Source organism: Daldinia vernicosa (genome assembly GCF_022497035.1).
Source record: "Daldinia vernicosa strain CBS 139.73 unplaced genomic scaffold F5Y00scaffold_41, whole genome shotgun sequence".
NCBI lineage: Eukaryota > Fungi > Ascomycota > Sordariomycetes > Xylariales > Hypoxylaceae > Daldinia > Daldinia vernicosa.
The window spans coordinates 156,172-171,358 of NW_025953957.1; the positions used below are offsets into that span (position 1 = coordinate 156,172).

Sequence of the window (15,187 nt, forward strand, 5' to 3'; positions counted from 1 at the left end):
AATAAACCATCTAAGCCAGGTGTTAATGCCACGCTTGGTATTGTTTGTCTAAAAGCTAGGCGTTCTTGGTTGCTACCTATGAGTTGACTCCGCCCTTTTGTTGGCGTGTCAGATCATCAACAAACAGTCGACTAAAGCAAGGGAACGTGTTCGTGATGATTCGTGATGATACCTAAGATAGTAAGTAGTAAGAATAATCAAACCACGTATCTCTCTCATGGTTTAATGCTAGATCGTTAGTTGGAATTAGTTTAGTTCGGTATAGGTATTTGGTATCGCTGTCGTTGTTAGTATAATTGAATGGGTTCCCACATGTGATTGGCTAAAGGCGAATTTCGCTCATGAATCGCGATATTTTTCGAAGAAACTCGGCCAAGGGTCCGGCTTTTAGATTCAAATCACACTAACTAGGAATCTAGATTGGGCAATGCAGTAAGGCCAATAAAGAGAGGGAATATAGAGCAGATAGAGTTAGGTATGTTTAATGTGCGTATCGCCCAACTTTTAATTGGTCAGAGCGGGATCTAAACATCTACACAGCCTCACTCGGCCCTCTCTTGGCATAAGGAGGAACGTCAGAAATTTCTCCTCTCTTCGTAGTTAATCCTTTCAACCGTCGTATTGGTACCTAATCTTTTAAATCTTTTAAATCTTTTATTCACTAGAAGAGGAGGTCGCATGTATGTCTACATACATAGTACTACCATGTTTTGGATGTCATCATCTGGTTGCCAATAGCACTAGGTAATTCCTACCCTCCGTCGCTAAACCGTCATAGTCAGTCTCTGAGGAGATGGGAATGGGCTTTTATTTATGTTCAAGCAAAAGCGGCCTCCAACACAGCATTTTGCCTCTTACTGCGTCAGATGCCTAACATAGCCTTCTTCATTACACGTTTGAGACAGAATTTGATAACTGCGCCCGAATCTAGATGGTATGAACAGGCTCTCAACATTTAAAAGAGTCGCGTCTTTCTTTCTCCCAACGCGTACTATCTATCAAGCACCTAACCCAGTATATCATAACCGAGATCAAGCTGCGGTCTGCATTACGACGGGCCCACCATCCAAGTTACCAAATATTGGTACCTTTAAACCGGCACTTTCGCCATCGCAATACTCCGCTTGCACAGCCTGCCCAAGAACTCCTTGCCATCTAGGATAGCCCGCCACCTAGTTTAGCTTGAGGCAACATACCACGACACCCTGTCTTTCGGCCTCAGTAAAAGTGGAAATTTCATAATTCCATACGGTGAGCCTCGACAGCGTCAGCATGTGCCTTTCCTAGACCTCACCTCACAGGCCGTTTTTTCTTATATGATACTCTCTCACCGACCGGCTCGTTCTTGAAACCCTACGTGATCATCATACTTCATCATATCTTAGGAATAATACCTAGTATTACTATCTCAACCCATGATCTACTTCATATTTATTCATCTATCAAGATAAGACCAGCAACTACCTACACATATTCATAACAATGGCGAGCAATAGTTTAGCGCCGCCAACGCTGGCGATCGATACACGAACGCGTCCAAGGAGCGATACTAATGAAACCAGGGTGGTGACGCCTGCTGGTTCCTTTGTCTCTAATATTTCCAACATATCGAATCCTTTTCTAACGCCAGCTCACTCTAACCCTTTCCAAACACCAGTCCCGTCCGACTGTGGAGCAAGTGTGTTATCGGTGGACCCCGAAGCAGCTCTCCGTCCAGATCCCGGCTCGGAGGCGGATTTCCATGTCGAAAATAACCCGTTTGCTTTCAGCCCGGGTCAGTTAAACAAACTTCAAAATCCAAAATCTTTACCCGCATTTCAGGCGCTGGGCGGCATCTCCGGAATAGCACGTGGACTGCAGTCCGATATTAATGCCGGCCTAAGTGTCGACGAGGCAACAGTACGAAAATCTATCACGTTTGAGCAGGCCGTGAGGAGGACGTCAGATAAATTTATAGAGACGCCGGAGCGGACACCTCAACCCGGATCTGACCCCTTCGTTGACCGAGCAAGAGTCTTTGGCAAGAATATTTTACCAGCGAAGAAAGCCACGCCGATATGGATACTCATGTGGAACGCCTATAACGATAGGGTCATCATCCTATTAACGGTAGCCGCAATAATATCACTAGCACTTGGCCTTTACGAAACTTTCGGGACGACCCCTGAACCAGGAGGACCACCATCTGTAGACTGGGTTGAAGGCGTCGCAATCATTATTGCTATACTTATCGTTACGCTTGTAGGCTCGCTCAACGACTGGCAGAAGGAACGCGCTTTCGTCAGACTTAACGCCAAGAAAGAAGACCGCGAGATTAAAGTTGTTCGTTCTGGGAAGTCATTCATGATTAATGTTCACGACGTCCTGGTTGGAGATGTCCTGCACCTGGAACCCGGCGATCTCGTTCCTGTCGACGGAATTTACATTAACGGTCACGGCTTGAAGTGCGATGAATCTTCAGCGACAGGTGAATCCGACGCAATTAAAAAGGTACCCGGTGGGCAAGTTATGAAAATGCTGGAATCAGGCGCGAGTCAAAAAGATCTCGACCCCTTCATTATTTCAGGATCCAAGGTCCTTGAAGGTGTCGGCACGTTCCTCTGCACTTCTGTCGGCGTCCACTCAAGCTTCGGAAAGATTATGATGTCTGTTCGAACAGATATCGAAGCAACCCCCCTTCAGAAGAAACTCGAAAGACTCGCCGTTGCTATCGCAAAACTAGGTAGTACAGCAGCTGGTCTTCTCTTCTTCGTCCTACTATTTCGTTTCCTCGGCGGCCTCTCAACGGACACGCGTTCTAGCTCGGGGAAGGCCTCCGCCTTTTTGGACATCCTAATCGTGGCCGTGACCATCATCGTTGTGGCTGTACCTGAAGGGTTGCCCCTGGCGGTTACTTTGGCGCTGGCCTTCGCCACCACTCAATTACTGAAGGAAAACAACCTCGTCCGTGTGCTACGCGCCTGCGAAACGATGGGCAACGCCACCGCAATTTGTTCCGATAAAACGGGAACATTGACAACCAACAAAATGACAGTTGTCGCGGGAACATTCGGCCAATCAAGCTTTGCCAAATCTGAAAATGAGAAGCCCGGTATCCAGAGCATCTCCCAATGGGCGACCGGCCTTAGTCAAAAAACCAAGGACGCTATTGTGCAATCAGTGGCTATTAACTCCACCGCCTTTGAGGGCGAGGAAGATGGTCAATTCGCTTTTATTGGCTCCAAGACTGAGACAGCACTGCTCCAGCTAGCAAGGGACTACCTTGGGATGCAGTCATTGGCTGAGACCCGCAACAACGAACAGGCAATTCAAATGATGCCTTTTGACTCAGCTAAGAAGTGCATGGGCGCAGTCATCAAGCTACGAGATGGTTCTGGATATAGGCTCTTAGTGAAAGGAGCTTCGGAAATCCTCTTAAATTATTGCAGCGCAAAGGCAGATATTCAGTCTCTTGCTACAAGCGAATTTTCAAATGACGATCGTGATGGCATAACATCTATCATTGATTCTTATGCTAAGGGATCGCTGAGGACTATCGGCATCGTATACAAAGACTTTGAGAGTTGGCCACCTACCGACGCCGAGATAGAAGATGGCCACGTAAAATTCAGCTCAGTACTAAAGAACCTCGTTTGGTTTGGTTTAGTTGGTATCCAGGATCCTGTGAGACCAGGTGTCCCCGAAGCGGTTCGAAAAGCTCAACTTGCTGGCGTTGTGGTTCGCATGGTCACCGGAGATAACGCTGTCACTGCTCAGGCTATCGCAGCCGAATGTGGTATTTACACCGATGGCATTATCATGGAAGGCCCTGATTTCAGGAGACTCAGCCAAGATGAGATGGATGCCAAACTGCCCAAACTACAAGTACTTGCGCGCTCGTCACCTGAGGATAAGAGGATTCTAGTCGCGAGACTCAAGGCTCTTGGAGAAACAGTAGCTGTTACTGGAGACGGCACCAACGACGCTCCAGCTCTTAAGACTGCCGATGTCGGGTTTTCGATGGGCATCTGTGGAACTGAGGTGGCTAAGGAGGCTTCGGAAATTGTGCTGATGGACGATAACTTCGCTTCTATTCTTACTGCTCTCAAATGGGGACGAGCAGTTAACGACTCCGTCCAGAAGTTTCTTCAGGTGAGTTTCAGATCAACATAACACAAGCAACTATCTTTATAATGATACTAACCATTTTCCAGTTTCAAATTACCGTCAATATCACCGCCGTCCTTCTTGCCTTCATATCTGCCGTTGCCGACCCCGACATGCATTCCGTACTTACTGCCGTGCAGTTACTCTGGGTAAACCTCATCATGGATACCTTTGCAGCCCTCGCACTCGCAACAGACCCTCCAACCGAAAAAGTTCTTGATCGCAAACCCCAACCGAAGAGTGCACCCCTCATCACAACCAATATGTGGAAAATGATTGTCGGACAGGCGATTTACCAGCTCATCATTACATTAATTCTACACTTCGCCGGTGCTTCCATCCTGGGCTATGATCCCAATAACCAAACCCAGAAGACTGAGCTCAACACTATGGTCTTCAACACGTTCGTATGGATGCAAATATTCAACGAGTTTAACAACCGACGCCTGGATAACAAGTTGAACATCTTCGAAGGTGTACTTCGCAACAAATTCTTCATTGTAATCAACTTTATTATGGTGGGCGCTCAGGTTGCCATTGTCTTCGTGGGAGGCGCTGCGTTCGAAATCACTGCTATCAACGGCGTGCAATGGGCTATCTGCCTGATTGCAGCAGCCATTTCACTCCCGTGGGCTATTGTTATACGACTATTCCCAGACGCCCTTTTCGCCAGAATCACTGAGATCGTAACCGCACCTGTCGTCGCTGTATATAAGCTTCTGGTTAGATTCTTTTCCAAGATCGGCGCTGTCTTTAGCAGGATGTGGAAGTCGAAGAAGACGGAATCGTCATCGGAAGAAGAGCAAGAAAATGATACAACTCGAGAGAAAGACGCAGCTCCCGAGATCGTGGTTTCCGATGGCGTTCTCTCGAATAATAACCCGGAAATACAAATAATAGAGGATCTAGAACAGGGGCGAAGATAAAACATAGGTATATACCTATGTATGGTTTTTATTTGTATATTAGATAGAACATTTGACATTTAGCGACGAGTTTTGGATTTATGTTAATGCATTTACGCAACTAAGCGGATGAACTTCAAATATGGACATTGAATTAGGCATGGTGAATGGGATCTAGTAAATTAGAATGCGCCATAGGGTTAGCAATTATTTACCACATGTATAAAACTAGTTAAAATCATGGACCTTGTAGAGAAAAGAGAAAAGAAGGTAGTTCTATTGTCCTTCACGTTTTCAGCCCACACATGTGCCCGCCCTCAACTAAACATACTTAAGCTTTCTAGTGTTTATATTTGACGAGATGCTTACTTGGGATATAAATGTTGAATATTAAGTATGTGGTACTCATCTGGTAACCAAGGGGACAGAATTTGTTATACCCGAGCTTCATGCTAACATCGTACCTATGTACCTCTAGCATGTGTGTACCTCATTAAAGATACCTAGGTACTAACTAACCTAAAAGCAAAACAACATTCTGCATTCAATCGGTTCCTGAATCACTGCGATGCGTACCTAGGTATCTACTTCTATTTCTTTTCCTACCGAAAAATAAATCAATTGATCTTGGTACGTACCCCTTACCAAGATCTAGATCAATTCAATTAATCTGCATCCAACATCTGGGGAACCCTGCTCACCAAAAAAGATACTATTTTTGGAAGGTGGGTCCCACGTTCAACCAATCATTGCACAGTTACACAAACAAATGATTCAAGGGTTTACATTAGGTAATCAAACAAACCAACCTTCGCAACGACTTCTTGTCTTGTATTACACACACAATCATATCTAATTCATGAGTCACGGCTTTGAAATAAATATCGAAGTGAGCTGTTTAGATAGTTTAAAGTTGAAATATATTTATCGATCTAAGATTAAATTCGAAAATACATCGGTGGAAATCATGATTAAAGTCAACCCGGGCCCCTAATGTAACGCCTACCTACTGATAACTCAATATTGGAATCAAAGACTTTAGCGATGATGTATTATATGTTAGATGGAAACTGATGTTTGATTTTTTTCTAGAATATCAGCTAATAGCTTTCTAACAATTGATCTTAATTTCCCTGTAAAAAAAATAATTAAAGTAAGCTAGGAATTAGGTACATCTCTCCTGAAGCAACCGTTGCCCCGTGTAAAATAATTACAGCTGTAGACTAATCACTTGCAAAAGTTGTTTGCCTGTTGTCGTGTGTCTCACAGCCTTAATAGTGGAAGATGCACAGACGAAATTCGTAAACTGCAGTAACGACCTGCTTGAGATGTACCTAATTGAGTACCTTGTTGATTCAACTCATGATACCTGAGGTACACATGAAAACTTGAGCATCGTACCTTCCTCTTTCCTAATTTCAGAATTTATCAGTTGCCAAAGTACCAATGTTACGACTGATTATTCCCACAATCACTGGCGCAAACTTCCTCTATTTAATTCTACAGACCTGCCACTCAAATTGGTTTTTTTCCCTCTTCCTTCTTTTCTTTCTACAAGTGCAACAATCGTTCTCATCTTCGACTTCGACCTCGACTTCGACTTTGACATACACGTATCGTTACCTAGTTACACTATTCGTCTACACATTGATTCATTGGTCTATTGATCCTTCGATCCAAGCAATTATTCAATACATCAATCAATCAATTCACTCGACTATCGATTCATCAATTGATTCATCCTATCGTCTCAACTATTGACTTTAGTTGACTCATTGATTTATCTATCTATTACCACCAACCTTATCCTCCTTATCCTCTCTCCCCTTACCATATTCACCTCACTCCTCTACTCATCCTTCTATTATTACATTGATTGACCAAGTCTTTCATCATGTACGCCATCACTATTCTCGTCCCCTTCCTTCTGGCCCTCGACGCCATGTTCGCCGCCCCCTTTGGAGGAGCTATCGGCATTCTTATGATCTCTTGTCTTTCTGGTTATGATGACAGCGATCCCTCTGCCAATGTCCTCGCCCTTTCGGCAAACACTCTCACGGCCATTTGCGTGAAGTACGGCTTCGGAGGAGGTGTTCTCCGGGAGATCCACGGCATCGCGCTCATGTGCGCATGCAAAGATTCTTGGGGCGACACGTATCCCAGCGCGATTACCGTGGCAACGATCATGATAATGCATAAGTTTCTCACCTGCGACAAGCATATGTTTTATCTTGATCTTGTCATGATGGTCTGCGCTGCAACCCCCTCTCTTCGTCGCATCCCTCTTCAGGTAATTATCATCCTAACCCTTATACTGGCCTCCTAATTTTAACGTGTTTTATTATAGGTCCTCTCCGTGGTTCTCACCCTAGCCTACCGCACATATTTACTCATGCGCCATTTCTTGGCTTCCGTTCTGCGCGTTACTGTGTCTATCCTAAAGCTCCCTCTTACTCTCTGGCGTCAGTTATGTCCAGTTCTAAGAAAGCCCAAGATGGTTCACGCTAGCACGCAGACGGAAATTCACAGCCAACCTCTACCTCTACCTCAATTGGCCATAACTGCGATCATGACTGTCACAGACGTGCCCCCTATTACCCCTCCTGAGCCCCCCATGCCTACACCCATAGTCTATTCTCACGAGTCCGTTCTGGAGATCTTTCGAAAGGTCAAGCCGAGAATTACATTTCTTCGAAGATCATCGTTTATTAGAGAAGAGGTTACGGGAACAGGGTTTGTCGAGGAGATACTACAGGCTTCAGGTCAGACGATCTCTTCACGTGAATACCTTAGGAGTAAATGGGCTCTTGCCAAGCAATCTAGCAAGCCCAAGCCGACTGAAGGCACACCTAAGTCTAAAGAGCCCGTCAGCGACCAACCTATTACCCAGCTGCCTATTATTGACCAGTCTGCTATCGACCAGCCTGCCACCGACCAGCCTGCCATTGACCAGTCCGCCATCGACCAGTCCGCCATCGAGATGCCTGCCATCGACCAGCCTGCCGTCGACCAGCCTGCCATCGAGATGCCTACCCCTGAGGAGTCTGCCCCTGAGTCTGCCCCGGAGAAGCTCAGTCATGAGATGCTTTCTATCGAGACGCTTCCTACTCAAGTTTCTCCCTTTGAACAACCCGCCGGCGAGAAACCTCTAGATACCCAGCCTGCTGTAGAGCAGCTGGTCATTGAGCAAGCTGTTGCTGCTGAGGAACACAGTGCTGAAAGCTTCTCCACCGACGACCCTGCTACCGTCGAGCAGCCTCCCGCAGAGCAGCAATCCATTGTGGGGGCCATTACTAGCGAACCTATCTCCCAGTCTCCCGAAATTCAGGAGATGCCTCTCGCCGAGCAGCTTCTTGAGATGCACTCCAAGGAGATGCCCGCTATTTCGGAGACTTTTAAGGAGGAACCTTCGGCCGAGCAATATGCAATCGAACAGCTTGGCGAGAATATTACTGCGGAGGAACCTGCTACTGAACAGCCTTCACACGATGAGCAACCAAGTGATGAGATGGCCGAATGGGGACAGATTATGGACAACATACTAGAAGATATGCTAGCCGAGAGTAATCAGTTCAGCAGTGAGCAGATTGTTACCCATGAGCCTCATATCATCCACGCGCCAGCAGAGTTCGATTTCAATATACAATTTCCGGAGAACCCTATTGGCATGGAACAAGCTGTCGAAAATGGCCATATTTTCGACAGTGAACAACCTACTCTAACCCAACCCACCCCCGTGTTCACCTTTAACACCGAGCCGTCAACCGAAGCCGGACAATCTGCCTCTACTTTTAACTTCGGCGCTGGAGAATTTACACCCACATTCTCTTTCGCCAATGAGCAGCCCGCAGAAGTTGAACAGCCCGCCGCCATCTTTAATTTCGGTGCAGAACAGTTTATTCAGCCCGAACAACATACACCTATACCCTCCTTCCTTAACGAGCAGCCAACTCAGGCTCCACAGCCAATGCCTGTGCTGTCTTTCGGTAATGAGCAGTTCACAGAAGCTGAACAGCCTACCTTTAGTTTTAATTTCAGCAGTGGACAATCCGCACCTGTCCCCCATTTCGGCAACGAGCAGTCCACGGAAGCTGGACAGCCCACCTCTATCTTCAACTTCGGTGGCGAACAATCTACACCGACGTTTTCTTATAGCAACGAGGATCCTATAGAACCCGAACAATATGCTTCAATGTCCTGTTCCCACAAAGAATTCACTCATATCGGACAACTTGCCTTCCCGAAGCCGCTCCATAATAGCTCACAGAATACTGCTCAAGAAGCAGGCACCGAGGAACCTGTGGCCCTTAACGCTGAGCAGGGCCAAGCTAACTGGGACTCCTCGTATCAGCAAAATTGGCAGATTAATGCAAATGAGCTGATGAATTATGATCACTCAGCTTCAATGGGATAGAACCCCCAGACTGATGATCAAATTCAAGAGGAAATGGATGTCGAGACTGACGAAGTTGATGCTGGTGAAATCGCCGCTGCTGAAGCAGGTCCAGAGACAATGGAGCAAGAAATCGAGGAAGATCCTCTTCTAAAACTGATGGAAGAGACGCTGGAGGAAGAGCTGGTGCAGCTAGAAAATACCAATCTTGGGAGTGATCAAAACGCTGAACAGGAGGAACCTATGGGAGACGCACCAGAAATCGATATCCAGGAAGAGCAAGATATTCCGGATGAACTTATGACGGAAGCTCCATCCACAGAGATTGGACCTACACACAACCAGTCTGTTCTTGATACTCCTTCTGTCCCAAGTTATACTCCGACTAACACCACCACAGCCATACATACACCCATGCCTTTCTCCATCACGAACCATAGCCTACCCGACATCACCTTTACCGATACACCTACATCCACTTTTAACCCTACCTACAATATAGGTATTTCAAGCCAGACTACTATCGTCCCGCCAAGCAACCCCAATGCGGGAAACGAAGAACTGGTATTTGAAACACCTGGGCCGATATTTGAAGCACCTATGGTTGCTAGCGGTTCCGACATGGAAGATATATCTATGGAAGAGGATCCCTTCGTCGAGGCTTCTGTACATAAGACGTCGCCTGTTCAACAGCAACCTCCAGCTCCAGCCTTCTCTACCATTCCTACAGCTTGGCTACTTCCATCAAAGCCGCGGGAGGTGGCCAAATTAGACCTTAGCGTCCTCAAGAAGACTCTCAAGAGCAATATGGAAGAGCGCTCAAAAGAAAGCATCATGGGACGAGGCGGGAAGCAGAGGGCTTTCGACCAAGCAGCTGTGAAGGGGGCCCTCCTCCCTGACACCTACTACACGATAGGTGACGATGGCTTGCCTCATAAGGAGACCGATGGGCTTCCATTTACAGAGTCGGATGATGAGCGTTTGAGTGTCATGATGGACACGTTAGACACAGCAAGCAAGCACAACCGAGACGAGCAGAACAAGAAGAATCTTATGGTCGCGGAGGCTGAGAAGAAGTTGAAGGAGGAGTGGCAAAAGAAGAAGAACGATGCAGACTTCCAATCACTAATGAAATTAAAGAAGCGACCTGCCAACCCGTTAATCGCTCCGAAGAGACCGAAGAAGCCGGTGGATAAAAAGTAGACTACTCCCGGAACCCTGGTAATGCACAGTTACACTTAGTCCCAACTCCAACCCAACAGCTTTGCAGTGGTAAGAACTCATTTCCTTCATTCGGCATAATCCCCCTTGCACCCCATGGCCATCCTTCGCCGGATTGGCGTGAGCCCTGCCTCGCAAGCGGGCTATCATGTATCATGCATTTATGGGGTGCATGTGCCAATCGTTGATTGGTGTTTGTTTATGGGAATATGCTGTCTGGAGGATGAGATCTTCACTCGGGGCTTTGGGTCTGGCTTAGGGTCTTTGTACTAATTGACATTACTGGGGGGATGGAGAGTAGCCTTGCTGCTTAACACCGGTTCTCTTTCCTCCTTGGAGTGGGATGACGAGAAGATGGGTTGTTATCTTTGTTTTATTTTTGCCTGGGAGAAAGCCGCGGGCTTAGACTATTGCATTCCCTCCTTCTCTTCTTCTCACCTTCTCTACCTATCACCTTCTCTTCTTCTCACCTTCTTGCGGGTCTCTAGACTCTACCTCATCATATCCGTCGCTTGGCCTCCATATATCTACAAAGTATGCAAGGTAAGTGCTGGAAATACTAAACTCGGGACGAAGTGAATCTAACAGGTAATCATAGATATCTCATTCCCTAAGATACTGGTATTCGGTTACCTACTTTTATGGCAGGGCCAAGAGGCATATCCTTCCAACCAGACATTACCTGTGTACCAGGAGCTTGCTAGCTTCGGGAATGACTCTCGTACTGTAAATTCGACAAGGAAGATCGAGAAACTTGTCGATACAGTGAGATTGCCGAGGGTAGGATTCCTCAAAAAAGAATTAAAAAAAAAAAAAAAAAATTAAAAATTAAAAAAAAAAAAAATTTAAAAAAAAAAAATTAAAAAAAAAATAAAAAAGAAAATAAACTAAAATAAACCAAAATAAAATAAACTAAACTAAACTAAAATAAGCCTGCGACGTGGTACATTCAACTTCCAGTTACCACAAGAAGCTCAAGGCTATGGCGCAGGCACAGTCTTCACTCAAGAAAACAAGACAGCAAAACGCACAGAAAGCCAGAGATGCCAAAGCAAAGAAAACAGAGGTACTCATAATCACCGCATCGATTCCAAATGGGTACTAAAGAAGAAGTACCTATCCAGCGGAGAGTTGGACAAATTCAAGCCACGCATTTGTACACGAGGCTTCACTCAACGCAAAAGTATAAACTATAATAAAACGAAGGCAACAACAGCCAGGGCAGCCTCATGGAGGATACTAATGGCGCTATCTGCACCATTGAAGTGGTATATGGTGCAGATTGATTTTATAGCGACATACCTCAATAGAGACCTAACTGAGGACATTTATATAAAGCAATTCCGATGCTGAAAGAATATTTCGACGCACACCTAGACGAGAGGGAAGAACTAGGCTTCGATGAATCGAAAATCATCAAGCTGATGAACCCCCTGTACTGATTAAAACAATTTGGCGCTACGTGGCAAAAGAAAGTTCGAGGGATACTCAAAGGATTGGGATACCTACCGTTGGTAGCCGATGACGCCGTCTATATCAACAAGGACACTGGAAAGGAAGAAGAGAAACAAAAAAGGGGGGGATTCAACTACACATTCAGTCGACACACCCCGGCTCAAAAATATATCCGAAGCAACTCTCAAGAAAGACTCTAGCCAAAACTACTGGAAAGGCTGACATATGGCAACAGCGATGAAGAAGGCACGAACACCTACGATGCGTGGCTTTTGGAGCAGGACAACGGCGACTCATATGAGGAGCACAAAACATCGCAACCCGCTGACCAATATTTCACGACCTACGGGGGAGTCGACGGCTACCAAGTGGCAAATATCCTTGCAAACCAGGCCACATACCACGCATTTACAGGGTCTGACATGTTCGAAGGACACCTCGGACAACTGATGACTACTAAGACCCCCAAGAAATGCAGTCAGCCCCCGTCAACCTTCTACCTGGAAGACCGATATTTGCACACATTCCAGGGTATAATGCCTGACACCGGAGCCGCTGGAATATCAACGGGAGGAGAGCCCCAGATGAGAGCCTTACAACAAACACATCCGCACATCCAATTAATCAAGGTTATTGAAGGCTACCCGTTAGCAGACAGGTAGTCGCTAGAATTGAGATCAGTTGAACTCAAGTTGGTGGCATAGTAGGCCCGATGCCATTTCATACTCACGGTCCGTCTAATTATACACAAAACACTCCTTTTCTCTCCGAGATTGTTCTACCCCGAACAAAAGCTTCACAAGAAGTAATTATAACAAATCAAAAAGTAAAATCCAGTAAGTGACCTATATACATCACACTCATAGCTTTATATGGAAACTAATAATTTCAGATACTTCATATTCAAACATTAACACCACCGCATATGAATCAGAAACCTTCCTATCACCTCCTTTAGTCAAAAAGACGACATAAATACACCCTTCTACTACAATCCTACGAACTATAAATCGAGTATTTAAACAGCACAACTATTATATTCGTTACCGTATAGAGCGAGAGAAAATTGAGCTAGAACTTCGACCAGCTAAAAATATTTCAAATGAACTCAACACATTCCGGGGACATTCTTGAGTAGCAACGAAGCACTTCGAATCATTGGAAGCTCAGAGGATGGACCGGGACAATGCTAAAAGGCATGCTACGAGCTATCAAAGCCATCGGTCTCGTGTGGTTAACATAAAAAGCTCACAAAGCCGTGATTCCTCCCTTTTGGAGAGCGATCAAGGAGACCAACCCCTTTAAAGCAAGACTAGACACATTATGGAGAAAAGACACCAATACCACACATAAGGGCCTATGCAACACTCCCTAACTAGAGAAATGATGCATCACAATACCAGCACAGACCAACGACCACCTCGACCCGACCAGAGTGACATCGTCAAAGACGCCGACGCATTGCAACGCCACTTGGTGTAGATGACCTCATATGGTCTCGAGCATACTCCACTTGTTGAATGCTGGTATAGCACTGCCTACTATCTACCTATTCTACCTAAGACACAACACTCTCACCTTTATTTCCTACATCAGGCGATACTCTACCTAGCTCTGTTTCCTTCGGGAAGCACCAGTCTGCTGAAAACGGCAGAATCCGCGAAGCGGCAATGGGTGGCTCGGATTTGGAACAAGCACTCAATGACATCTTCGATGACTTCATGCAAGATCATCCAAATAAATAGGGAGGGCACGTTTACTGGGTCAAAGTTAACAGAGGCGAAAGACCACTATCATTCAGGGACAACCCGATTCGAGAAGGCTACAACTTATCTCCCTTAAACAAACAGACAAACCGGAGGATTCATTCCATTCGTGAAACCTCACTTTCGATGCACATTCTAAGGTCTCAAAATATAAAAGAACCGAAACGTCGTCTACCCCGTCTCCAATATAATTAAACTCAACGAAGTCTTCGACGACTAAAGACAGCCCCTTAGAAATCCTATGTTGATTTTCGCCAAACCTCATCACCAATTGTTGGGAACTTAGCGCCAAACTCTTCCATCGAGGTAGCCTATGGCCACTAATAGACGTAAACATTATCGTCATCATCATCGTCCGCCTAAGCGGCTTGATATAGTCTTATACTTCGAATACAGCCTTGTCGAACAGCCCATCGACAAGGAACCTCTTGCCACAGTCTACTGTGTATCAAGTCATTACTATCCAGGGACATATTACTGAAAACTCCCTAGCCGACGAACTTGTTACGTTTGTGCAGTCTACCAAGATGACAACACGGCTACCAAACGCCGGCAATATCCGGGGGGGGGGGAGGGGGTCGGCACCAAAAGACTAACGCAGCGGTAGTTGTTGTTACGACTTACAACATTAAACCAAAATGAAACGAAATAAAATTGGAATGGGATATGATCAATGCAAATGATTCGGAAGACGTTACGAGCGAATATCAACCTAACGAGTTGTTAAAAGTTATTCGAAGTTTCGACTACAAAGCAGTACCTGGTTTCTTGCAATTCTAAAAGAGTAGACTTACAACATGTGTACATTGCACGAGTATCTTATGTTAAGACATCCATAGCAACAACCCACTCTATCGACAACCCAAAGCGACAAAGCTGTCGCACCGCAGCAATATGCCACCCAAAAACGAGATCCCAAAGCAGAAGCTACTTGAAGGCTTCGCCTGGGGTACCTACCAACCCAACCCTACTCCGCTCCAGAATGTAGGAGACCTCAAGAACATCAACTTGCTACGCCAGTACGAAGCAATGACGACTGTCGAGCAGCTTGAAAGGCTGTGGAACTATCATTTTATTTGACAAAGGCAAAGGGTGCGCCGGAGAGATTTCTCATGTCAGGGGATATACTGGCTCTGCCGCGGTACTCCAGTCGTCCCACGCGCCATAGTGGCGGTTCGGGTGATTCAATGTAAATATATAATATTTATAGGCTTTTAGGCTTTTAGGTAGATAGCCTTGACGCGCCTACTAAACATTGACGAATTCATTATCATCATATTGAGTAGCTCATTATCTAGCAG

At 45.7% G+C, this 15,187-nt stretch overlaps 4 protein-coding genes across 4 annotated transcripts; all 4 read left to right on the forward strand.

Moving 5' to 3' along the window:
- Positions 1–1,323: 1,323 nt before the first annotated feature.
- Positions 1,324–5,333, forward strand: F5Y00DRAFT_139298 (plasma membrane calcium-transporting ATPase). Its single transcript, XM_048004341.1, has 2 exons — positions 1,324–4,131; positions 4,194–5,333. Exons 1-2 carry the CDS (start codon positions 1,483–1,485, stop codon positions 5,070–5,072), a joined length of 3,528 nt encoding a protein of 1,175 aa, XP_047862628.1. The 5' UTR covers positions 1,324–1,482; the 3' UTR covers positions 5,073–5,333.
- Positions 5,334–6,945: 1,612 nt separating this feature from the next.
- On the forward strand, positions 6,946–10,647 carry F5Y00DRAFT_264315 (uncharacterized protein; the record flags this gene model as incomplete). The annotated part of the gene is made up of 3 exons (XM_048011636.1): positions 6,946–7,341; positions 7,399–9,351; positions 9,466–10,647. 3 exons carry the CDS (start codon positions 6,946–6,948, stop codon positions 10,645–10,647), a joined length of 3,531 nt encoding a protein of 1,176 aa, XP_047862629.1.
- A 59-nt stretch (positions 10,648–10,706) lies between these two features.
- Positions 10,707–11,441, forward strand: F5Y00DRAFT_243307 (uncharacterized protein). The gene is made up of 2 exons (XM_048008652.1): positions 10,707–11,208; positions 11,264–11,441. The coding sequence occupies exons 1-2, from the start codon at positions 11,020–11,022 to the stop codon at positions 11,393–11,395; spliced, it is 321 nt and encodes a 106-aa protein (XP_047862630.1). The 5' UTR covers positions 10,707–11,019; the 3' UTR covers positions 11,396–11,441.
- Positions 11,442–12,011: 570 nt separating this feature from the next.
- F5Y00DRAFT_264316 (uncharacterized protein) lies at positions 12,012–12,782 on the forward strand (the record flags this gene model as incomplete). The annotated part of the gene is made up of 2 exons (XM_048011637.1): positions 12,012–12,100; positions 12,356–12,782. The coding sequence occupies 2 exons, from the start codon at positions 12,012–12,014 to the stop codon at positions 12,780–12,782; spliced, it is 516 nt and encodes a 171-aa protein (XP_047862631.1).
- Positions 12,783–15,187: the final 2,405 nt, after the last annotated feature.